Raw genomic sequence first — 26,901 nt, 5'->3', positions numbered from 1 at the left:
GAATATTTACTTCCCTAAAAGAGATTATAACAGCTTTTAAAATAGCACTGCAACCATTTCCATATCAATTGTATTTACTGCATGAAATCTTTGAATTCGACCTGCTTGCACTACACCATTGCATATACCTGCATTTTGACTCACAAAAATGTTTAAAACAGCCCTGTGATGTACAGTTAACATATTTCCCTCTCATCTTCCACACAACAAATTTTGATGTAGAAGGTAAGTATTTCTCTGTTAAAAATGGTGAAACATGAATGTTACTGTTTAAAGCTGTAGATTATAAGGGTTTGCTTTACCAGATTGCCTGATTGCTTCTAGCGTGTGCAACTGAGGGAGACCGCTATGAGCAGTAATTGACTTCCTTGACAAGTTCAGTTTTTATTCCTTTATAGGTGAATCTCAGGGATAAATAGTTAAGTGGGTGGTGAATGAATACATTATGCACCAAAATGTGTGCCATTTTACAGTAGAATAAACAGCTACAGAAAAACATGATAAAAGTGCTCCAGGTAAAAAAACAGAAGCTGTCTAGCCCAGTCTTGCTGTTTTAATCACAGAGTCAAATGATTTATTGTGGAATTCTTTTTGCATTTTATCCACAATAATGTTCTATATTGCAGGAACTACCTCATCTCTTGATTATTCCCCCTTTTTTATTTGAGGCTGAGTCTGCTGAAGCTTTCTTACGTTAAATCTTGTTAACTGTTAATAGATTCTGTGTTTTCAGTGTCATGCACTGTAGACACTTTGGGCTGTACCTTGCAGAAATACAGGAAACAGTATGACTTGCACATACAAATGGAGATTTGTCAGGAGGCAGTATTATACAGACTCAGATAAAATCCTCTTTAATTTTGTTGAAGTTACTGGAGCGACACCTGGACTTTACTTTTAAGTATACCACAACACACACAATACATCTGAAGCATTACAGGCTTGGATTAGTTTCAAGAGTGATTTTGGGTCTCTAAATCCTTGGGAGAGTTTTGCAAATATTTGCAATTACATACAACCTATATTTAGAAGGTATTATTAAAGTTACATTCTCAGAATTGTTTAAGGAGTCACTTAATGTCTAAATTAATGAACTACTTTTTGAAATGTGAAATCATCAGCATAACTTTTCACATGGAGAAATGGCTTTCTGAAGTGATGAGTTAAAAAAAATGTACCCATCAAAATCTCCCTCTGCCTTAAGGTATTCTCCAATGCATAACTACCTGCGGGATATACACTAATAAGATAACTTGGGTTCCATCCCCTCCCCACTATGATCTTAGTGTAGTGTTATTAACTCTGTAAAAGCTGTGCAGATCTTCTCTAATGTCTAAATATACTTATGGTAAATCTACTTTTTAGTATTCAAGCAAGAGGATTAAGGGTGTTGAAAGACATCCTTAAAATCTCATCTAAATATCTCTCAAAAGGATATCCTGGAAAGACTCTGATTTACCTATGTGGAGTCACATACTACATTTTTAAAAGACTGGCAGCAGCATACTAGCTATATGTCCTCCTTTATTTTTTCCCTAAACAAAGCTGAAAACTCCAATCTGTGTTATTAGAAGCACTTGTAACCAAAACCAATGACAAATATGTGTATTATTATAGAATATTAAGTGTATTATATGTATTATTACAGAACATTATATTATATATATATGCCTACCTTATTTATTATCATTTGTTAGAACACTGACATATCAAATCTTACACTTATAAAAGAGCCAGATGCTAAACACTGGAAATTGTACTGTGATATATTACAAAGCTATATTGTAAGCCCACTGCATAGGCTTCACATGCACATAAAAGCTATAGAACATAAATAATATCAAATGACAAAACTAGAAAGAAAGCAGCTTCTTCATACTTTATTTTACAATGTCTCACTAAATATATTTACAGGACACGGAATTTGCTTTAGTGCAATACATAGTAATGTTGCATAAGTACAAACTGTTGAACTTTTCTAAAAAAAATAAAGAAATAAAGCACTTAACTGATGTTACAGCTAAGTATGTAAAGCAACGTTAATAACTCGGAGTGAAAATGCTAACAGCATCTTTTCTTTTCATAAACAATTTCTAGAAACAAACCACAAACCGGCATTACATATTCCAAACTACTAAGCCTTGTACAGTACCATATCATTTAAAAAATGATTTTTTAAAAGCACATATGCTGTACTGTATGGCAGTCTTTTTCTACAGATACTGACTTACTCTTGTAATACAAATATGATATAACCTTGGCAGTTTTGAAGAACAAAGTTATCTCAAGATATCAAACATCTGTAGCAAACTCTGATAAGCACAGCTTCTTGAGAACTTGCTTTAACAGCATTTCTTCACAGTGATAGTTATGAAAGGTTGGAAAAAGATTAGCATAAAATATTTCCATCCTTTTTCAGTTTTTATGCAAAAATCATTACTTTATATTGGTAATTATAAAATTACAAACACTTTCTATAAGTAACTGCATCTGTAGTAATGATAGAAAAAGTTATCAGCAAGATACCTAAAATGAGGCTTGCATAAAATGAGTTTGAAGAAAAGTACGTATGTCTTTTGAAAAATAATAGTAAGGGAGGTAACTTAATTTAGAATAAGCAATACAGTAGTTTAACAGAGACAACTTATTAATAAATTAAAAAAGCTAATTATTTATTAATAAATGTTAAAAAATAAAGGAATTGTAATGAGGTGAAATCAACATTTAAAAAGATACGATGAAACATTTACTCTTAATCTTAGTTTTGGCACTTCATTGGAACAATTACTTTACCAAAGACCAAAATATGTATAAAAGGTATACAGCATCTTGACATACCTTGCAAATATAGTACATAAGTACTGGCAAACACTGAAAACATAGTTAAACATTCCCACGGATTTGCACATGCATGCACTATTCAGACAACAGCATTGTATCTATGTTCTCGGCGGTGACAATCTTGCATTACTTGGGTATTTTAGGCTATTTCTTCAGCAGATCTTGTTTCTGATTTAAGTCTTACAAATTCTTTAGCAACTTCATCATTGGTCCTCTGAGAAAGTATTCTAAGAATTGTTAACCCAGTTTCATCTACAGAGATGTTTCTCAACAAGGGGTACCAAGACGCACAGCTACCTTTCTCTGCTATGTTTTGCAGCTGAATAACTGTCATTCCTATAATGCGATCTTCCCTAGCAAAGCAGTAATCTTTCACTGAGAGGTGAAGTTCGTAGGCTCCTGGCTTATCTTCATTACTCAAAATGCTGCATGGATTGAAAATATGAATTTAGAACAAGGAATTCTGTTTAATTCCCCTAAGGAATGAACATACTCTAGAAATCTTGTAAAAATTAAAGTGATAGTGGTAGTTTAATTTTTGTAGTTCCATTTTGTTGCAACAGAATATAGTTTTAAACCTTCTACACAGATAACCTGTCAGATGCTACTGGTGATATAGTCTCTGTTCGCACTGACCTGAACAGAAACAGAATTCATCATTCCCTCAATATCTGAAATAAACATGGTTACCTTTCCCTAGAAAGTACTTAAAATATTCAACTAGTTCCACAACCACATCTTTAAATCAACTGCAAAAAAATAAAGAAAATCACTGGCAGCAAGCCTCAAAAGGAGCTTTGCTGTCAGACACTGAGAAAGTGAACTCTGTCTTAGTCAGGGTCTCAGTTATGAAAGGGGAGGAGGAGTAAATAGGTGAGAGGTGCTATAAGAAGTACTAAATTTAAAACTCCAGGTTAGGTGACAATTTCTTATTGCTTTAAGGATTAAATAGTAGAGATAAATTATACCATTAACCATACACCACCCTTTACATATTTAGATATCTCAACAGTCATAAAGGCCCAGATATCTAGGAGTAATAATAAAGGCTTCAGTCCAGATTGCCACTTAGGCAAATAGATTCCTAGATATATAAATAATTATCCATGTGTAGAGAAATGTACATTTTAACCAGCTTTTGTAAGACTGAAAGCTTAGTGGTTGTCATTTGTCTTCATACAAAAAAAAGATACAAATTACTAAATAATTTTGAAGTGGAGTCTGTATCTATGGACTCTGATGTGTATAGTGGCCTTAGGATGTTTTTTTTAATGTTCTTACTGGTTTAACCACAAGAAATTCTAACAAAATTTGCATAAAATATACAATTAACAGACAAAGAAGACTTACAACTGGAAAGTTTCATTGTATTTTGGTGACCAGGTGTTGCTCTTTGTCTTGGTTCCGTGTTTCCTTTTCTTGTCATTTAGGTTAGGACCTAATATGCAAACTTCCACAAATGGCCGGAACATAGCTGTTGTTTGCCAGTGTAGATTATTAATTGCTACAACTATAAAGAAATAAAAGAAATGAAGTTAAATAAAATTCCATTGGAAGAGTTCCAATTAATTATCCAGCATGATTTTGTATAGCCAATGAAAGGTGACCTGAGAGATTTCCTATAGGATACCAATACCTGGAAGCTCAGGAGGAGTGCTGCCTGTTCTCTGCCAAGTAAGATTGACTACTTTCAGTTACAACAGTAGCAAATATAAACATATATATTTTACAAATGCTTTACATTAGCAGCTCCTTTGTCTGCTACCTTCATTGTAATTAAATATTCAGCTTATACTAATCTAAATGATACTGGGTTTCCTCTGGAATTCCGGTTGTGCAGAACAAAGGCATTTTGTTAAAAATGGAACTTTTAAAGTCTTGGTGCAGTCATTCATCACCCAGCTTTTCTACAGCTTTTAGAAAAATAAATTATATGCAAGCAAATCAGAAGTCTAATTTGGCACATTTGAATTTATAACCCTATAACTTTGTATAATAATACTTTTTAACTGTCTACACAGACAAGCATAGATAGTACTTACTTGCATAATCTTAACTTCTGGTGATGTTGAGCAAAGTAAAAATATAATCCTAATCATCTGAAGCATACTCATAGCTTTAAAAGTACTGTAATACTTAACATTTGTTATTTAATTATTGGTATGTTTTACTTAGGATGTAGTGCTTAGGGGTTTTGGACTTTGTTGTTGTTTTCTTTTTAAAATTAGCTATTTGAAACTTACCTTTTACAGTGACTTTATGCTCACCAGTTCCAGGATGTGTGGAGACATCCACCTGTATAGATATCTCACCCACTGAATTATTAGTGGTTTGACCTGAAATAATAATTAGTAGATTAGCACACTTGGCTTCTCAATACATCAAGAGAAATAGACAGTGAAAAAAGGTGAGCTGTATTTTCTGTCAGAAACACTTAGAAATTTCTGACATATATTTCACATTTAAGTGGGAATCAGTTATAGATTTATAAGTGATTTTGCCACAAAAGTACGTAGCAATTGCAAATGTCTATGTAAAGTGCCTCAGTAAAATAAAAAAAGCGCCTTCCATCTGGAACCTTCCATTCTGGTTATTATTAGGTGTATTTGCATCTTGAAATGCAAAAGTTGGTGGTTTTGTCAAACTTTGTTTGCATGTGCACCCCAAAAATCTTATTGCAAGTACACATTTGGAGAGTTATTTCTGTATTGTTATTGATTAATCCTTTGCTGGGGGTTATGTCTAAGCAAATTACTAAAGGTTCTGCACTAGCATAGACACAGGGGCTTAAAGAAAAAAGGGAAGGTTGCAGGGATGGCAGAAAAGCCAGGAACTGAATTTTGGAAGTATTTACTTTTGAGCACCAGTGCAGGTTCTGTCAGTTTGCACATAATGATTCCTTAAAAGGACTCTCAGCATTTATTGAAAGGTCCTTTAATGTATCAGATAATAACAGTACAATATTAACAAAATTGGGTGTGTTTATTTGTTCTTTAATTGGATGACTGTGAATGTCGAACTCTGTGAACTGTGCACTTGCTCCCCGGTCTAACCTCTGTGAACCATATACTGAAGCAAATTACTACCCCTTTACAAATGGCTACTGTTTCTGTGGGTTAGCAGAGGAAAGAATTTATCTTCTTTGTATTTATACAGAAAGTCCTTACCCACTGGTTCCCCAACCTTATATATGTGAGAAGAAGCAAACATTCCTTTAGAAGTTTTCCAGCAGCTCATGCAGGAATTAAGGGGTACAGACAAAAGGGGTGTCTTGTGTAATCACACTGGGGAATTTTTTTCCCCACTCTGAATTAGTTTATACCCAGAATATATTTTTTTCCCCTTTATCATGTGTAGTTTTTTCTGGATTTCACCATCAATGGCTTCCTAGAAATGTGTTCTACAGTGATGTTTATTTGTTGTGTTGGCATGATCTCTAATTATGTTCTCTACACTGGTTGAACATTGGAAGGTCAATTAAATACTCTTACCCCAAGCGTTACTGCTTCAGAGAACAAGTTTTTTTTCCTGATTCATCAAAATGTGGAAATTTAGTGCTCAATTAACTTGCTCAGAATGTTTGAGCACTGTTCTGCATTTTCTACCTATCAGGCGAGTTTGGCTTGCAATTGTCATGAATCCGCTTTTGAATCATAGTCAACAGTGTTTTAGTAAAAAAACGTACAATCTCGGTATCTTAATTTAGTTATAGCTGCTACTTCTGAATTTTAGGATACCTGTACAAATTTTGCTGCTAGATGTATTTCAGTATCAGCCAGAGGGCTTGGACCGCTGCTTACGTGTAAACAGGCAATTTGTTAGACATCAGATTTTTAATGACAAAAGTCTAGTTTCAGTAGCAGCCATTAAACTTGTTGTATTTGGATAATTAGTTAAAGCTTCACTATACAAGATCTCTAATTAAGTTGCTGAGTCATTCTACATCTTGTTCACAGTAAATAATACAATTTTTTTTTTAAGAACATCTATAAAAAGGTAGGAATGAAATGGACTACAAAAGCTAAATAAAATCAGTAGAATAGCTTTATTTAGAAGAGTAAAACAATGTATTATCTGACTGTACAGTAAAATTAGCTTTTATTTAGGAAGAGAAAGGAAATACTCATTTGGTCAAGGTCATACAGTTAAAGCTGATTTCCTTTTCTTTTGCAAACACATTAGACCATGTATCAGTGAGTAGCATAATATTGACACTGAGTTTCTGCTGCTTGAAATAAAATTTATTTATGAATTTAAAAAAAATAATTGTTTGGAATGTGAAGTGCTATATAATATTATTCTGTCCAGAAAAACAAGATTTTAAAAAAGGCCTCATTTTCATTATATAAAATGCAGTGGTTTTAATGGAGTTACATTTAACCCAGTGTGCTGACTTGTGGGAAAACACCTTCCCTTATATTTGTGTGGATTACTTAACTTGAATTAAATGAAGACACCAACTTTTTTTTTTTTTTTTTTTTTTTTTTTTGAAACACCTAAAATTCAGAAGGCAGCTTATCTGGACTAGTACTTCAATACTATATATAATATATATTTATATATAGGTTATTCTCATTGGCTTTCTGATGCTGTAAAGTAAATCAAAGAGAGTAGAGACTGGAGCTTCTAGAGCATTAATCTGTCTTGTTCTTTCGTATTGTGAAATTATACCTTTTCAAATTCTTACATACTGCACGGAATTCAACCTTAACAGGTTCTTTTTGTGGTGGTAGACCTTTTTATGAATAATGCTTTTGATACCACATATAGCCATCCTTGACTATGGAGTTTGAATTAACACACTATAAGTCATTAATCTTTTGTTCTGATTAAAAAGCTTTCATTGCCAAATTGGACAGGAGAAGAGAACCAGGAATTTGTAAAATCTAAATCATAGGGACACTGAATGGATAGGATAAACTGAATGTACTGAGAGAAAGTATAAGACGTTCTCAAACTCTCTCCCAATCAAAATTTATAATAGTTTGCCACTGACTGCAGTGGAAGGTGAGTCAGGCTGATACTGAATATCACTGAAAATATCAGCCAGTGTTGATTGCTTGTTTTAGCTTTTAGCTTAAAAAAACCCAAGCCCAAAACCTCTTTAGGAGAAATCAGGAATGTTTTAAAAGAAAACAATTAGCATTTTCATTAGATAGCTTATGCAGCAACCTGTGGGTGATGGTAATAATGGAGTGTGCTGTGTTAATCTGTAATAATGACACATTAGATTTTACTGCAACAAAATCTATGAATCTACAAGGTAAGTCTTGTTCTGTTTCTCCAACTTTTTTATTAACTATGCAAATATATCCCTGCAATTGTCTCCTAACTGATCTTTTTCTTTCCTTTTCCTAGTAGTCCATAATTCACAATAGTGCCCTAAGTAGTACTGCAAATATATAGTGGGATTAGTCATGTGTCTATAGTACTGTTTGATACAGTTATAAAGAAATCTGTGTAAAAGATCATACAGCTTTATACTGAAAACAGCTGGCCTTAAAATGACCCTATATTTCACTATTGCTAAGGAAACTTCTGCAGCAGAATGTCTTAGCCAGCAGAGACAATTTCTAGTGGAGTCTAGAATATAAGCATGGTTTCTTTCAGTTACCACCCCATCCATCTTGCATTTGCTTCCCACCCCCCCGCTTTCTTTCTCTCTGACCTGCTGAACAAACTAGAGATACAATTGTAGGACATTCAGTATTTGCTTATAGCAGCTTTTGTTGACATTCAAGAACTATGGCACTTCATTTTAAAGACTCTGATCTGTCTTTTTCTGCTGTTTTGTTTTCTTGCTATCAGTTCTTGTAAAGTCACGGCAGGAATTAGGGATTTTGATTGCACTGTAGAAACGTCCATTCATCCTACCACATTTAACAAGTCAATTTAACTGACAACAAATATCTAGCCCTGCACTGCAGAGGATGATTGCACTTTTCTTCCTTTAGTACTGTAATATATCTCATTAGAAGCTTAACAAATTTACAAATAATTCTGCCTGAAACCTTATGGTTGCTTAACTATTACTGCTTCCACTCTGAACTCTGCTTTAGATTTTGTTAGGTTATTTATATGAATCAAAATAGAGCAGCTTCTCATAGGTGGGTTTTAAAGTGATCACCTGCATCTAAACTGCAGTCATTCTATTGCAGCAAGCAAACTGTAAGGAGTGAAAATATTTCCTCTGGCCAAAGGTGCTTGCTCCTCAATGGACAAAGTGTCCATTTAGCACCTGGAATGTCATCATTGTGATAGTTGTTATAGCCCTAATGATCTTGACAGAAGAGAGCCATTTTGGACCAAGGACCTAGTCAAATGTTTCTCAGTCATGATAGTCATATTGGCTACATATGCATACAGAAACTAATTGTTCTGTCTTCTATTCCTTAGTATGTACCCTTGGAGAAGTGTGAACTTGTGGACTCGGGTAGGGAAAATAGCAGAAAATACAAGTGGAAAAATGAGTCATGTATATTCTGTAAAACTAAACCAGAAACTATCTATATTCTCTAGAACAGTGACTTCTACTGAAATAGTCTGTGATTGTGGACAAAAGTACATTTCTGTGAAAGGGGTTCTTTGTCCTGCTTGATCCTTTAGCAGCAAAAAGTTTGAAAAAAGTTTTCCTGTCAGGAGGACTTTGGAAACTAACTTCTAGGTTTGCATGAAAAAAAGAGCCCAGCAGAAATAAATGGGATTCGCAGAAAATGAGCTAGCATCCTTGAAATAGCAGGAGCAGTACCTCTGATGGAGTGTACTTTCCAGCTGCTCTGGAAATTGGGGCATGGAAACTAGGATGCTTTCATAATTTCTTGGAAAAAAAAAAAAGGAAAATATTAAGAGTAGTTTGTTTTGGGGGTTACTAGGAGCATTGGTATGCAGCAGGGACCTCAATAAGAGTGGCAGAACACATCTGAGAAGCTGAGCTAATCATTGGACTGTTCATAGGTCTCAGCTCTGACACTCCGACTACCAGAGTTATGCTGCTATGAGTATTTAAGATAGTAGAGTTTGCATACATAATTACTAAAACCAGCACTGTAGCTATGGCCAAAGTTTGCACTATCTATATATTCTAATATAAACATAGGAAAGTTTACATAACAATGCAAGTTCTCACACAGAAGTATTTATGGAAGATAAAATTGCTGTGTCTGAAAAGGTATTGCCTGACTTACTTATCTGTTAACAAAGTTAGTTTTTTATCTGGTATTGTATTCAAATGTTAGCAATCTTGCAATCTGTTCTAGTTACAGTTCAGCATGGCAAAATTTGGTAGCTATAAGAAAGTGAAACACAGCAGCCTTGAAAACCGAGCAGTGAAAACCCAATAATTTGATGGTGTAAAAAAGTCAGACAGAAATACATAGTACTGAACCTTAAGAGAAAAAAAAAAAATTGTCCCTGCACTCAGTCATACGAGCCTTCTCTTTAATCATCAGCTCTGTGCCTGTAGTACAGAGTTTGAAAATGGTTGTATAATCCTGGGTTAACATATTGTTTCATTATATGGAACATCAACTATCTTATGTTCTATCTTCTGATAGCAATTCTTTCTTTTGGAAATGCTTTAAGATCTTTTGGTATTCATCATTCTTCCTCCTAGTAGTTTCATGTAAAATCCTTAAATCTGGAGAAGGCTTTATTTGAGGGTCTGTTTCTTACAACATAAAGAATGAAAGTAGCAAATTGTGTGTCAGAGAGAGAGATAGAGAGATATTAAGGGGGCACGCTTGCAAACAAGGATTCTTTTTCTGCTGGGAAGTAATCTAGTAGCAAAAGAGAAGAACAATGGAATGTTTTTATTGTTCTTTAGCTAGAGGCATATTCTTTTTGTTTCATCCAGTAACAATTAGAGCTTTCAATAAAAACAGATTGAATTCTTTTTTTCTTGTCTTTCTTTTTATTTTTCTTTTTTTTTTTTTTTTTTTTACTGTTGAACTCCAAAAGCATTAATTGTTAAAGTGTTTGTCCTTTCTTGTTTAGTGGTGTTTGCAGGGACAATTCTAACTATACAGTCATATTGTAAAAGTAAGACTCACTTTTTTGCAAATTATTTATGAGGACAATATGCAGATGTTCTTACACCTTCCATTGTCTCTACAAGTCTTTCCCCAAACTTGCATTGTGTTCACAAATTTCATAGGACTTGCTTGGAAACTTGTGTTTTATTCAAAAATTTCTGGTTTATTAAAAAAAAGACATCTTGGCAGTTAGCAAGCTGGATTGTTTTTTTCCTATACCTTCTGTTCAGTTTATAGATCTGTTGAGCCTTAAGTATATGGTTAAGTTGTCAGAGTGTATGCATAAGAGAGAGAGTAGAGATATGGGACAAGGAGGTATAGTCAAAACTGGAGCTTTTTGGAAATTCAGGCAAAATTCAGTAGAAAAATAAGGATTGGACTTTGTCACCAAAACCAGAAGCTGGGTGTCCAAAACCTGATGTGGATCTAGATTCATGGTCTTTTTCAGCTCAGGTTCCAGAGAACTCAGAAATGTACTATATCCCTATCCTAATGCAAGAAGTTAGGTATCTCTGAGGAGAGAATTGATTCCATTTCTGGAAGCTGGAATCTGTCAAGCAGTCTACACAGTGTCCAAAAGAGATCAGTGTCTGTTCTCAGGTGTTTGAAAACAGAGCTCCTATTTGTATTTGAAAGGCTTTTATACTATCTGCAGTCATTACAATGTAATAATCTATTATTTGCTTTGAAAGGAATGCACTGAATGTCAGAATTTATTGAATGTATAAAAATATATTGTCAGAAGTTGTTTACTTGAATTTACTATATTTTTTTTTTCTTCACACAATTATAATCCAGTTTTCCATACATTCATGGTTCCTTACATTTATTGAAGGGCTGAAATGACCCCTAGGTTGAGAAAGTAAACATGAATTAAGTATTTTACTTTATATAAAGGGAGTACTTCATTAAACAGAAAAGAAATCTGAGATTTACCAAACACCCATCTGACTTTAAATACTAATGTGTTTTGCATTGAAGCAATCAGTGCTTATATAATAATAATAATAACAATAAAAAGGTAAGATGAGATTTGAAAAAAATTTGTTCGTTGTTTTTTTTTTTTCTTTTGTTCATCTTGGAGTTTCATAATTTGCTCATTACTCAGATTCATATTACCATGTCAGTGTTTGGTATTTCTCTTCTTCCAGTTGGCATGGATCTATAATCAACTTTAGATTATTCACATTGTTCCTTAATGCCCTACTTGAACTTTTCAGCCTTTCCCTTTACTTTATAGTTATTTGATCAAGTCTCTCTCTGTATGTCTACACTGCCTCCTTGTAATGTCTGGGGTTGTTATATTTTTATAGTTCTGGGGCTAGATGCTCTTTTAAAGACTGTTTTCTTTCTGGACTTTTGTAGCTTCTTGACTTTCTCCTCCTCTCATACAGGCACTCATAAAGTTGTTGCAAGTGGTGACTTTAGCAGTATTATTTTTGCCCCAAAGTAGTCAAAGATAATAAGCTAGGCTCTAAAACAATCTTTATAGCTGTATTAAAAGTTCCTAAATCTATGGAGGTTTGCATATTTTTCTCTTTTTTTTTTTTTTTTAACTCTGGCTTCTAGGATTCAGGATTTAAAGACCTTCTTTACCTCTCTGAGGATTAGAAATCTAGTTTAGAAGAAAAACAACTACCTGCAAACTAATCATCATGCATGACATGATTTTAGTACCTGAGACTTAGAAAAGCTCACTAAGCACTCTAAGCCAGGCAGTAAAACCGCTGAACAGGCAACGTTGCTGTGTGCTAACCCTATCCTATCCCATTTGCCAGCTAGCTGCTTCAGCATAAATCTGACCATTTATTTAAATACTGGACCTATACTTTGACCTTATTTTCTATATAGGACATAAGAATGAAAAGGTTGAACCAATATTCAAGCTTTCACAGTACCCAGTCCTCCAGGAATTACACAAGCTATGAAGTCAGCATTTTAATTCAGAGAAACATTTGTCATAATCTGATTAACAATGCCAATAAAGTACATATATTTGTCTGGGGTTCATCTGCCAATTTATTAGAAGACAAAAGATCAGGGTGACTAATCAAGTTAGTTTCCACAGGATGCTGAGGCTTTCTGTAATTTAGAGGAAAATCTTGAGTGCATGTTTTAAAATTTTCATTTAATACTGACTTTCAGCAACCTTTCTTTCACCAGGCTGCCATGAAAAGATTTAGAAGGTTTGTATCTGATTAGAAAACAGGAATCATTTGTCTTAAGGATCACTTGATGTGAAGGTATTAAGGTTGACAGAAGATTCTGCAGCATCTGTAAGCCTCTTAATTGTACAAAGCCACACCATCAAAATACATTCTCTCCTATTTGAATTTCTGTAATGTCAGACAGAGTGATATGAGGAATTCAGAGAGCATAATATAAAAGCAGAATATTATTCTGTGAGTAGAAAGTACTGGTTTGAGTGTCAGGGTGGAATCTCCCCAGTTAAGGACTTTCCCTTCATCTCTGCCTAGTGTAAACCATGCTTCATGTGATGAGGGCTGGCAATTGCCCAACCCCGTTGTGACCCTCTGTTACCTGTAGCCACTTGTAATGTCCGTACGGTAAGAAACCAGGGATGAGCCAGCTTTGATATGGGAGATGAGTATCCAGTTAGCATTATCCATCCATCCCTCCGTATGTGTGTGTGCATGTATATGTATATATACACACACACTGTCCAGCGTTTTAACCAGACAACATGCAGGCAAGTATAGCCTCTCAAGTTAACAGGTTTACGTATGTAGTGAATGCTCCACTGATACCCTTAAGTTATTTTTTTAAAACTAATGTCATAGAACTGATGGATAGCAGTAGCTTGTGTTAATTTTCTCAAAGACTTAAGATAAACTGTAATATGCAACATATTTCTAATTTAGGTGCTTTACTGTTTCATTTAAGGAGTAACCAAAGAAATTTTCTATTGTGACAGCCTCTTAAGTGAACATTCTGTAAAAACCTTATGCTTCACCAGCAGTCTGGTTTTTTTAATATGTGAACTTTTAAAATATTTATTTTCTGCCACTATTCTGAATGCATTTATTTTGATATTAGCATATGCTAAAATACTTCTACTAGTTGTAATACTGCAAGTTTCTTCATTGTTCTTATGCTTTCTGTTGTTCATTACTATACATTCCTTGGAATTGTATGCTGATTTCTGCAGCTTATAATGCAGGTCTGTTTTTTTTCTTTCATGAAATAAGGTTGTGTAACACATGATTGTGACCTCAATTTGAAACTACAGTGGATGAAGTAGGGATTATTTCTTGAGTTAAATTCTCTCTAAAGTGTATGTTATGAGAGAACTGGAAATACTCTGTAGTACTTAAAGTTCATGATAGAATACAGGTATAGCTTTCAAAATATGACAGTTAATACAACAGTTTTGACACACAAAAGAGCAGGAAAAAAAATCCTTTTTCGCTTATAAGAGCTGTTAAATGATTTTTATTTTCTGTAGTCTGATGTCATCTCTCTGCTTGCCTAAACTATAGTATGTTGCTGTTTTCTAGGTTAACTATCAGTTTAGTATTTAAATCTGATTCTATATATTTAAGAAGACAGAAGATAGTGAGGTTCTGCTTTGTCTTGCACTATTACAGGTTGCAAAGGAACACAAAATTGAATTTTGGTTTGGCAGTTGAAAAGAATTTCTCTTCACTTTTGATCATGTAATTTCCTTCCCTATGTTGGTGGCTTCACGAGACAAGTATGGAGTTACTGTTACAGTTACTCATTCTCATTAGGTAAATATTTTTAATTCTGCTTATTATCTTTTCTTGTTTTCGGATGCTGCTTCCCCTTTTAGCTTTCAATTGTCCAGCATAAGAATGAAGAAATCCAATACAAATCAGCTGATGTGAAAGAATAGCGTTTTCTGCAGCCATTTAAATGCTCAAGTAGGGATTCTAGTATGAGCTCCATGTTGCTCAATGAGTATTGATTTTTCTGCTTAAGTAATACAAACTCTTTAAAGTCAAGCTAAAATATATATTGTAGTCCTGCCACTATGGGTTGCTATCTTGTATACCTTACAATAACAGTAGCATTCTCTAATAAGGTTTATAAAACTAAGCTGCTGTAAATTTGTAGGAAAAAATATTTCTTTATCTATTTCCAATAACTAACCATTTTAGATGCTACAGTGGCAATAAATAAGAGCAAATTCAGGACACTGTAATGTTTGAGGTGCTGTCTTTTTATGTAGTTTGCTAAAACTAAAATCATGTTTGTCCAAATGTTATTAGAGTTGATGCTAGCCAAGTGTAAACATTCACAGAGTTTACGCAATTCCTGAAGATTTAAGACAGTTGCTAAACTAAACCACAGCCATAATTCTCCTTTTAATCTGATATCCTTTAAGAGGTCTAAAAGCTGAAGGTATACCTTAGTTCAGTAAAAAGGTGAGTGGCAGGCTGAAAATTCTCTCTTTTTTTAGGAACAAATTTTGAGAAGCATCAGCGGGACTGGTCTGAGCTTTGAGTAACAGTAAGTCAAATATACCATAGAGTAGGAAAGTTTGTACCGTAGGGCAATAGATATGGATGTAGTTTTATTTCAGTGTTCTGAGTCTGTTCCTCCTTTTCTGAAATAGAGAAATACTGTGAGAGTTTGTTCTTTGGCTTTTATAGTTTTGTCTTGATTGTGAAAATGCGGTTGAATTTAGCTCAAGTTTAGTTAAAATCAGCTTGTCCTGCCTGAACTGAAATTTTACCTTTTTGTCTAGAGTTGTTGTATGTTGACAACTTGTATAAATACATCAGTGTACAAATACACGGACTTTTGCAGAAACCTTTGAGCTTTCCTTGATGTTATTCTGTGTTGGCTTGCTGGCTGCCACCCAGCTGTTAGCCAGCCATGGTGTGTTTTAGCCATACAGCACTGAACCCCCACGTCCTTGCAACTGAGTAAGGTTTTATAGGTCAGGCTTGGCAGTGCACAACTGTTTTACAACTGATTCATGCTTGGCACAAGCGTAGCGTGCACAAAAAATTGTTTGGTCACAAAAGATGTTGAAAACAATCCATATTATAGTCTGAATTATGCAAAAATGTTATCCTGCAGCTGAATTTAGAGGAGAAAAAAAAATCACTTTTACAGTATAACGTAATGTGTATTATTAGTAGTGCCCAATCTAAAATTGACAATTTACAGTGGACAAAAGTCCAAAGGACTAGTCACTCAGGCTTTTAAATGCAGTTCTGTTCACTAAACTGCCTTTAGGTTTTTCAAAATCCTTTAGGTCTACATTAATGTTCACTTTGGAGACTCTAAAAGTAACCTGCTCCATGAAATGGTTCTTGGCAGCGCTAACACTAGTGTATGGTTGAACAAGAAGAAAACCCTGATCCAAAAGAACATGCTTACAACAGGCAATGCAGAATCACATGGACTAATCACCTGTTTAATATTAAATGTGAACTTCAGATAAGTGGAACTAAATTTCTTTAGCAGTTTATAATTTCTTTGTATGTAAAATTGTAAAAGTTTTCCTACCAAACAATACTGAAAATTTATTTGCAAAAGAGAATGCTGCTCTACAACTTTTACACTTCTGGGCTGGGATTAAAATAGATCAAGTGCTGGCAGATTTTGCTTATTTTCCTGGAAATAAAATTCTTTTTTTTATACTAAGGGACAAACATAGATGTTTCCTTCCTTCCCCCTTACTATCATATTGATACCAATGTTAAAATCCGTAAGAATCCAGAGTCTCAGCAGTATTTAATTTCCAAACAAGCTGAAACTGTGTGGCAGATCTGGGATAGCAGTAGGGATGTAACAGGAGGAGAAACCTCTCTCTCCTCCTGTGCCAGGCAGAAAGACATGTGTTTAATATGACAGCATATGACAGAACTTAAGCTATGTCACCAAGCATGCTAATCTGTATTTGCTAATAGAGTTGGTACAGACAACATTTTTCTTTTATCTTTCATTTTCATAGTGTGGTTACAGATTTGTTTTCACAACACTGAGTGAGGATTAAATTTACAACTTTCACGTTCCTTTTAAATGGCAAATCATTATATGAAGAAAAAAGAATAAAAGAAAAAGCAATGTTGTCAGTTACTCAAAAAGTTACTGCCAGTTTATGCTCTGTAGTGTCATTTACTTATTCAAACACTTGTCTGTTTTGAAAACAGTCTTGAGAGTCTGTAGCAGTGCTTTGAAAAGGAAAACTTATCAGAGTAAGATTATCACAGTTAACATCATTAGTCCTGCGTGATAATTTGCTTTTAAAGCATATGTCCATAACAATAGTCTCCTGGTGTATATGAAAATGACAATAAGAGTTTAGCTTTCAAGTATTTAGTGTATTGAAACCACCACATGAAAAACTATGAATCCCTGGGAGTTAGTCAGCATTTTAAAAGTTAGGAATGTTTTTATTAATGCTGTCTATGCAAATTGTTTCCAGGAAGCTATTTAGGAATGTGTAGGCACAAAGGCTGGGAATCAAACCTCTGGTTCAAGCAATCATCCTTGTTTAGAAATGGTGCAAAAGCATATTCTTGGATAATTTGGTTATTCATACTGAACCTGACCCTGCATGTACATGAATACAGGAAGTATCAAGGACCGTAACATACACTTTTACATAGCTATTATGCTTTCTAGGTGGTGAAAGTAACTCCCCCTCCTTGCACCAATCAAACAAATTTTTGCCCTTCAGTTTCTTAGAAACACTGCAGTTTAATCATGGCAAATGAAAAAATATCTTCACCTGTGTTTAAAAGTAAGCCTGATTATTGTCTGATTCTAGTTATCATTACAAGAAAACTGAGCATCCACTTCCATCTACATGGTTGTTATTCAATATGCTATTTTCTTTAAATCGAAAGTATTCTTTTTTTCCATTGCTTTGAGTTTAATTACATCTAACCATCTATTGATTATGGATTGGTTACCTGCACAAAAATGAGGGCAGATATAAATCTAATTATATTTCAGAGAAAGTTTCTGATTTGCAAACAGGGTCATTTTAAGTAAATGCTAATGATACAGCTACAGTTGTGAGGCTGGAGGTCATAATAGATGAGTTTTTTAGTTCTTGTAAATGAGACATTAAAGGATGATGAAAAGCTGTGAGACACTCTTCCTTAACTTCTATTCCCAGTGGCTACACTTCTAATAATACTGGTGTGCAAATACAGGCATGCTAATGTATGCACAGAAATGAATACAGACCTCAGGCTGAAATCATGATGAAAAATCAGAAAATTCAAGTTTGTGGTTTAGGATTTATAAAAGATCTCTGCTTACGGCTACAACCTGGATAATTTTTTCTCCTGAAGTTACAATGAAATTATGCATAAAGGAAAAGCAAAATATACTAGTGATTAATAATTTTCTGCCTAAATCCATACCATTAATCCTATTTTTTTTTTGTGGGGGGAGAGGGAGAAGAATCTATTCCTTATATATTAGTTTTACAGCAATTTTCTCACTTGTAATGTATGAATTAACAGAGATTCTCAGTCTAATATGGAAGCTTCCTGGGAAATAATTCCTTGGAATTAATCTTTGAGCAAGCTGCAAAACTAATGTTTCATGCTTTTTATACTGTGAGTAACATACTATATTTCACAGGTAAAAGCAATTGATTTGCAGCTTAACTGTCCGATTAAAACTTTTCTGATTCTCATGAGTGGGAGCAGGGTAGTTCTTTATAGATCAGCAAATTGTATTCCTTCCCAAACATTAAGTGGTGGACAGGCCATTTTCACAAATGCCCATTACATTAAAAAGAAATCTAGTAAAGATTACTATTATGCAAAAATTTGCAGTTTCTAGAATGAAGAAACCATTCAGCTTGGAATATAATGCGCATTATCTGTATAAAAGCAGTTCTTGTATGTACTGTAGACGTATGAAAACACTGTCCTAGATTGATAAGAAAAATGGTAAGAAATAGCTTCTTTTTGAAAATAGAAGGAAACTTTGCCTAAAAGTATAACCATGAACTCTTGCCCTCTTATTGAAACCATGGAAAGTCCTCTTTTGAAATACACTGTTAATGAATGGTATATATATTTTAAATGTAAAGGACTTCATGTTTCTGGTTTTTTTGGTACACTACACCAAAATTCTAGAGCAGGAAGAAGTGGCTTCAGCGTTGCTGATGTCCAGATTCAAAGTACACCTAATATCTATCATATTCTTGGATGTTCTCTGCCTTGGTTTGCTTTTGGGAAAGTATCAACGTTTTGATAAGTGGGCATAAAAAAGGATGTGACATTTTTAGCAGGATGATTTTGAATCTGAATTCTGAAACGCACAAAGGAAAAAAAATCTAGACAGGGACAATGCTGTATTTTAGCCTACAGAAACCTTCTATTCCTTTTAAACCCACAGATGACCTGCTAGAAGAAGTGTGCATTCTGTAACGTGGAATCAGTGTGCTACATTAAGCACATGTTGCTCACAATTTATTGTTCTTAATCACAAAAGGAAACCTTAAGGGATATGTCATGCTTTTTGCAGTTATTTGTGATTAGTAATTAATATCCTCCAGCTCTGAATGTATCTAAAGCTGCTGATGTACTCTGTGAATTTACTGTGAATTTACGAATTTACTTTGTTTCTGCAATTATAATATGCACTCTGGTATGGCCTCTACAACCCTGGTTGTGTGTGGAGTGCTCCTATAAATAACCCTGATATTCAATGTTCACACAGAGCTATGGGACATAGTCTTTATGTAAAGTGACAAGCTGATAAATACACTGCCCTCAGATAAGCTCCATTGATTGACAACAGCAGTTGATATGGGGTAACATCACATGGGCAAATTTGTGACAATAAACTCTAAAATACCACAGTTTTTGGAGAATGTGATTGGCAGCCAATCATTTAAAGCATTTAAAATGTAATTTGATGTACTTATATCTCTCTTATATCACTTACTTTGAGATGACTGAGTGTCTATAAACTTCTTTATCAAGGCGTCAGTAGTTTGTGTGTAAAGGCTAAGAGCATATCTCAGGGACTGTAGGTCCGGGCTCTTTTCCAGGAAATTCTTTTTCAGCCCACTCCCTCCAGCATGGAAGTATTGCTAAAATGAAAAACAAATATGGTCGTTCAGAGAGGCAAATTATCTGAGAGAGGCCTCAGTTACACAAATTTTAAGTAAAATTCTTACACAAACTTTAAAAAATAACATCTGGCATGTGTAGCTAGATTTATGATTATAGCAGTTGAGATAACTGTCATCATCTCTACTACAGAGCTTCTTTCCAAAGGTAAAAATTTAAGTCTTGTGGGAGAAAAAAAAATACAAAGTTTTAATTTTGGTCTTCATGATCTCAAGTATTTATATGTCAAAACTGAATATATATATTTGCAGGCTTCTTTTATCTTTTGGAGAGTGGAATCATTAATTCTTTATCTAAAACAAAGCCTCTAAAAATCAAGGCATGGTTTTACAGCACAAGTAAAGGATATATTCATTCTGAGGGAAGGGGGAATTTTGTTAAAATTTTAAAAGAGAATTTCCTATAATATTAAGTTTTGGATTAGCATTGCATTGTAATTGTGCCTAAAATTATGATTATGCTTTGGGAAATTATTAGAAATTCCATGGAAGTGTCCATGGTGATTATCTTTTTTGATTCCAATTTTGACCTGTTTTACTGTGGATATGCAGGAAATGTGTGTGTCATCCTTGAGTGACCACATTAGGGTCTCCTGGACTGTGAAAGGAAGAGGATGGAAGAGAAAAGGAGCTCATGGGTTGGTACTGCCCTTGAACATGGGGAGTAAATTTCATCCTTCAAAAGAGAATTTCCTTTGGGGCAGAACAGCTGTACCCACAGTTCTCTATGTGCTCCTAAGAGTGATGCAGCAGTAACCCACTACACCAGTAGTGCTTCCTGCAAACCTAAGATGGGGGCAGATCACTCCGCAAGCGGTTGCACCAGTGTAGATGGAGATTACTGCCAGCTGTTCACCAAGGCCTGCTTACAGAACAGCACCCCTCCTTTTGCTGTTCTGCTTACACTGATAACTTGTGCTCTCTTTCTTCTTTTATTAAAAAAAAAAAAAAAAAGCTAAATTAGCATAAATACTTTAAACAAAAGATGACTCCTGATCTACTGGCACAGCTAGATTTGGAACAAAATATATGTTTACCACTTTGATGTCACACTGACTATGTAAACTATTGCAAGTAAGTATTATATTGTGTTTCCAAACCCAAAGCTGACTTCAGAAAAATTAGAATAGATTCTTCCCTTCTTCCTCCCTCAATGAAGAACTTTCCTTAAAATTTTATACAAAACAGTAGTTGATAAACTAATGCACTTAAGCTACAAAGAAAAGATATGTTGGCTACACAAGTTTAAAACCAGTGTGTTCTCTTTGCAAAGCATTTTGCAGTCTACATTACAGCTCTAGGTCTCAAGATTGATGTATAAAGCTCCCACTAAAGGCTAATGAGTAAAAAAGCAAACAATGTTTTTTAGGAAAACACTGTGACTACTTGATGACATGCAATATTAGTCCATTCAATACAGGGAGTGTTGGGAACTGTAAATAGACAATCTATTCTCCTCACATTTTTGGAGTGTTGCCAAAGGAATATATGCAATATATGCATTTCTGTTCACATACATACGTATATACTAAATACTTTATCCTACGCATATCTGTGACAAAGCAGACCTACAGTTCATACATGCCCATTGCATGTTAGTCTACACATTTCACCTTCCAATTCTCAAGATTTTTGTAGGAGATGAAACATACATGTACTTTTCCTAACAAAGTCATTATTTACATTTCTGTGTTGACGGCTACTGACTTACAGGGAAAAAATATCTGTAGGAGCAAAACAAAGGACTTGAAGTCATCAGGCTGAAAAGTTTTATATTGTTTTAATCCTATATGGGCAGTTAGTGTCAAGTTAAGAGGTTCTGACTAAATCACCTTTATCTTCTCATCATTGCATACTTTGTATCATTCCAAGCGAATTATTTCATACTATCTGTACCAAAGAAATATCTATTGTCTTAATTTTTCAAAAGTGTATTCATGATTTCACCAAGGCTCTTAATCAGTTTATTAGCAAGTGTTAAAATCTCTTAATATTTCCTGCTATTGTGACAATTACTGTGAGGTTTTTTTTTAGTTGTGTCTCCCAATAGAATGTTATCTGCAGCAGCAGCTACAAAGGACTAAAAGCTCCATGAAAGCTAACATTTAAAGAAACAAGGACACCTGACCCTAATCTTCCTGAGTTTTTAAATTTTTTGCTTTTCCCATAAATGGTAAATTTTGCATGCACAACCACTACTATGAACATATCATTATTTTATGGAAGCAAATACAGAAAAATAATGAGTAAACATAAGGGTTTTGCAGATTCAGTTGGACACCTAATATCCTGTTCTTCAGACATGTAAACCTTAAAATAGTTCACCTGCTACTTATGCTCCAGTCTAAGGGGTTTCAAGGTTCATAGGTGACAAAAGAGGCTTGAAAGTCACACTGACAAATGAAAGGTGCAGACACAAGTGCATAATGCCAAGTATGTGGAAATCAATGCTGTAGCCACTGCAGTCTCAGCCAAAACTTGACAAATGCAACACAAGTCATATTGGTGGTAGTTTCACTTTGTAGAGTGCCTCTGGGTTTACAGTGCTTGCAAAGACAAAAATGGAAACTAGAACAATAGTATCAATGAACATGATCTCTGGGCTGAGATAATGAGATAGCTGAGGTAACTCAGTTTGAAATAACTGAGGCCAGAAGGCCAATTCTCCTAACAGTAAATTGCAAAGTAAGACCAAAAAAAAAAAAAAATTTGCTAAGGTTCTTTTTACATCATACAAAGACTGATGATATGCTATATATGTTTAAGATGAAAGATTATTCCTTTATTTTATGCTCTTCAAAGCATTAATAACACCATCATCTATTAAATTGTAATTGTAAGTTGCTCAGTGAATTACTTTTTGGTACTAAAAACTAGAGTAATGAAAGGAAAAATAAAAAAGACTGCAAGCACAGAGATACTCCTCCCCACAACTCCCTTCCGTACAACAATCAGTTAATTTTTGAACAGATACCATATGCGATTTTTACCATTCTTCTATTCTTATTTGGGCAGCCATTATTTTTTTTTTTCTTTTAAACAAACCATATTTACCTAGCTTTGCCAAAAATTTGTATATTTTGATCATTAAACTTATGAACTGCATTTCTAAATCAACATAGCAGTCTTTTTTCTTGAGTTAACTCACAAGGTTTGTCTTTGTTCACTTTCTCATAGTGTAAGGCCAGTTTCTGCATGATCAAGGCTATTTGCTTAGTAATTTGGAAAAAAAAAAAGATTTTGCCATATCATGTACCAACTACAGTAAGCAGGTTATAATGCCATGCCATTGCTAGACTTTTGTTTAGTAAAATGATCAATATCTATGACTCTTAAGCATTGGAAATTCAGGCAAGGTTAGAATTTGCATTTTTCCCAACTTGTATTTATTTAGAACGAATGCTCTGAAAGGAAAACAATTAGATTCACATACTGAACTGAGTCGTCCACAGGGCTTAACTTGGGAGCACACACTACTTCATCATTTTGTTCCATTTCTATTTCAACAACATCAGTAATCCCCAAATATTATTTTTATTTCTGAAAGAAATGCCAGTTCTACAGCAAATACAAAAAATGGCAGTTGGGAGCCCTCTCTGATATTTCTTTCTTGTCTTTTGAGACAGTATTTTGTTGCACAAGACTTGATCATGAATATGTCCTCTTATTTAGATCTTCAATTTTATACTTAAGTAGCTGCCTCCTTACCTTCCCTGATGTGCTGTCTCTTCAGCAGCAGACATGAAAATATGCTGTTATTCTAGAAATTGATTGCTTTCAAGTTATTTACTCCAAATAAAGATCCAGTCCAATGTGAAAAAGACCGGTAAGTACATTAAGTAATATTCCTTATTGGTTTCTTTTGACTTCAGAAACCCAATTTGTGAAGACTGTATGAAAGTCTCCATTTTTTAATTAAAAAAAAAGAAAAAAAAAGACTTTGTTAGTCTCTTTACTTTTACATTTAGGAGCATAATGCAATAACCTTAAAATGAATAGAAGTGAAAACAAAGTTTTCAGAACATTTCACCTGGCCTATGGCCTGATTCTTTCATCCTTCCAGAGAGGTCAAATTCTAGAGTTACTTAATCAATTACCAATGAATGAATTTGTATTTCTAGTCATGAGATTAGCACCAGGTAAGGTTGGATGGATTGTCTCTAATATGGCTCGCTCTTTTAAAAATCTAATGTAAAACATTTATGGCAATGCATTACCAACATCTGCATCAATAAGATGTTGGGATGCATAAAATTAGTTGCTTCAGAAGTGTTTTTAACAGGTGTGTGATGAATATGATTTTTTGTTTTCAAAAGGGACCACCGTGTAGAATAATTAAATGGCATCTATAAATTAAATCCAATTATTTAGGAGTGACAGTAAATTAGGTGGTGAATTCCAAACCGTAAAAAGTTGATAAATTCAACTGGACATTGAATTTAAAATAGTGCACAGTAATGAATGGTATTAAAAGCCTTGTTTTCTGGTGTGCTATAAAAACCATCATACATGTTTACAGGAGCGTGCAGCTAGGAGTAACTACGCTTTTCAGGCTCAGTATCTCCTTTGTAGGAGAAAAAGAGGCTATACTGCAACATAATAAGCATTACTCTAAAATGTAAAGGAACAGAAGAATCAGATAAGCTTCAACCACCAATTCCTTTAAGGGAACATGTTCTGTCTGCAACTGGTAGAATAATTTTTCTGACTTTTCTGCAAGCAGACTATTAGACATTTGCTTTCAAGTCAATACAGGGAGCTTAGGATCAAATGGTTCTTGACATATTAAAGGGATCTTTATGATTGTAAGGGACCATTCTATATTAGAATCTGTTGTTTATGTCAATCATGTGCTTGGTCATTCTAGCACAGAACAGAAAAACACATAAAGCTGTACCTTTATAGTAGCTAGTGCTACTTCCATTATTGCACACTGCCTTAGGGTCAGGCTTCTGGCTTCCTCTCGAATCACATGGTCCTGCAAAGCAAGTTAAGACTGCAGTTGATTTTGAAAGAGACAGTATTATGGCCCGTCTGTTCTTGGAAAAACAAATAATCAAACAAAACCACCAAGTGCCCCCAAATTCCTATGATTAACAGGGATTAATTCAACTTCAGACTTCTTTTACAACAAATTATAACCTAGAGCAATCATGTTGTTTCTTGAAAACATAGATTGTAGGGAAAAAGAACTAATATTTAATACTGAGCATCTGTGTAGCTTTAATTCTTTTCCTAGGATGTATTATTTCTCTGTTCTGGGGGACAGGGAAAAGTTTAAATTTTATATTTAAATAATTATATTAGATGATACTGAAATAATTAATTTTATTAATAAATCTGACAGTTTAACTAATGTTTGTTAATGCCATATGTTTAAAAAAAAAGAAAGGGTTTCCTATTAGAACATAAGTTGAGTCATAAAGTGACTATACTCCTGTGAAATCTTTGTCTGAAATAAGCATCCTCTGATTTACTTAGGCAACATTTTAACTCCTCTAGCAAACTGAGCAATTATTCATAGAAGCACAAATTACCACATTTCTGCGTAAATCTGAAATACTAATGGCAAAATTGATTGGCAAACAACTGACATCAGTATCAAACATCTAAGCTCTCCATCAAGTCTATTATGGACTTCACTAATGTAGCACTGATTAGTTTATTGTAGAGGTACATGCTGTGTTTCAATACATACCATAAATAATACACAGAAAAAAATTACTAGTATTCCTACATTAGAGTTTTTTTCAGAACTGGTTCCAGAAGGGAACACAAAGATCTCATAATTTATTTTTTGGTAATGTTTAATGTTTATAAGGCCTACTTGTGCAATATGGGAATGATACCTTCTTCACCCATCTAGTGATCACTTTACCATATAAGCATACAGTCTTTTCATCTTATTTTGGTTTTGATGAGACTGTAAAATCATTACTTACCTATGAATAGTTACTGCCATATTCAATCTTATTATAATAAATAAAGAATGAGGCATGAGGCTTGGCCTCACAGTCACTAATATTTCATGTATTTTCTTCACTAGAGCAAGCCATTCACAGTTTCATTTGGCTCCATTACCTTGAGTTTTGACAGTTGTCCAAGATCTTTGGCTGCACTGAATATCATCTGGGGCCCCTGCAATCACATTGAAAATTCAACAGACTCACTACAGTGTGTTTGCTTTTTATGTCAATGTGATCTTATTTTCTGCTAGGAAGTTAGCCAAAGCCACTGTTTTGCAAAGCTAAATAAAAATTTCAATTACACAAGACATACTTCCATTCAGTTGATATGGCCAAGCAGTTGAATGCCTGCAGCATGATTCCTTCCAATATCCCATACTTGATACAAATATTGCATATTCTGTTGATAGTGGTTTCGTGTGCTCCTGTCTACTATCTCACTTTGTATTTAATATTTTTAAACTAAGGCTTGGATTGTTTTAATACAGTATGTCAATGAGATATTTGTCCATAATCATAGCTCTGAGGTGCTATGCTAATATAAATAATCATAATGGGAAGTGAGCAGCCCTGAGGAGCCTGCAAAAGCTTAACTGTCTACAGTGAAATCTTCAGCTGAGTAACACACAGCATAATGGTGTACTGTTAAGCCAAAGCCATTTTTTGAAGAAAAGATACCAAAGTGTTATGAATTTAAACCAATATTTTACAATAGCCAAATCCCAGCATGATAACAAAGGCCAATGCCTACGTGCTTGTCTTAGACAAACAGAATCCTACTTATAATTCCATGCTCACATTTTTTATCACAATTACTCCAAGAAATATAGCTAATAGTGCAGTTACTTGGCAGTTCAGCAAGACATAGTTCTGAATATCTGGATTTCATTAAAAAAAAATAAATCAGTCCAACTTACATAGCACAATACAGAACAATTTTTCATTAGACTTTCTGTTCCAAAAG

At 34.3% G+C, this 26,901-nt stretch overlaps 1 protein-coding gene across 2 annotated transcripts in view; it reads right to left on the bottom strand.

Annotated features, from left to right (window-relative positions):
• Positions 1–1,864: 1,864 nt before the first annotated feature.
• Positions 1,865–26,901, bottom strand: part of UNC13C (unc-13 homolog C) — a 216,271-nt gene continuing 191,234 nt past the window's right edge. For both annotated transcript variants that reach the window (XM_075045303.1, XM_075045302.1), the window contains 6 exons: positions 26,053–26,109; positions 24,869–24,949; positions 19,785–19,932; positions 5,085–5,177; positions 4,192–4,351; positions 1,865–3,266 (listed from right to left, as the gene is read on the bottom strand). In XM_075045303.1, the coding sequence (XP_074901404.1) occupies positions 2,981–3,266; positions 4,192–4,351; positions 5,085–5,177; positions 19,785–19,932; positions 24,869–24,949; positions 26,053–26,109 (825 nt within the window). In that variant the 3' untranslated portion in view covers positions 1,865–2,980. The remainder of the gene's footprint in view (positions 3,267–4,191; positions 4,352–5,084; positions 5,178–19,784; positions 19,933–24,868; positions 24,950–26,052; positions 26,110–26,901) is intronic.

This window comes from Buteo buteo, chromosome 13 (genome assembly GCF_964188355.1).
Source record: "Buteo buteo chromosome 13, bButBut1.hap1.1, whole genome shotgun sequence".
NCBI lineage: Eukaryota > Metazoa > Chordata > Aves > Accipitriformes > Accipitridae > Buteo > Buteo buteo.
Note: the sequence above shows the minus strand (reverse complement) of the source record. Positions and strands in the feature narration are given on the sequence as shown.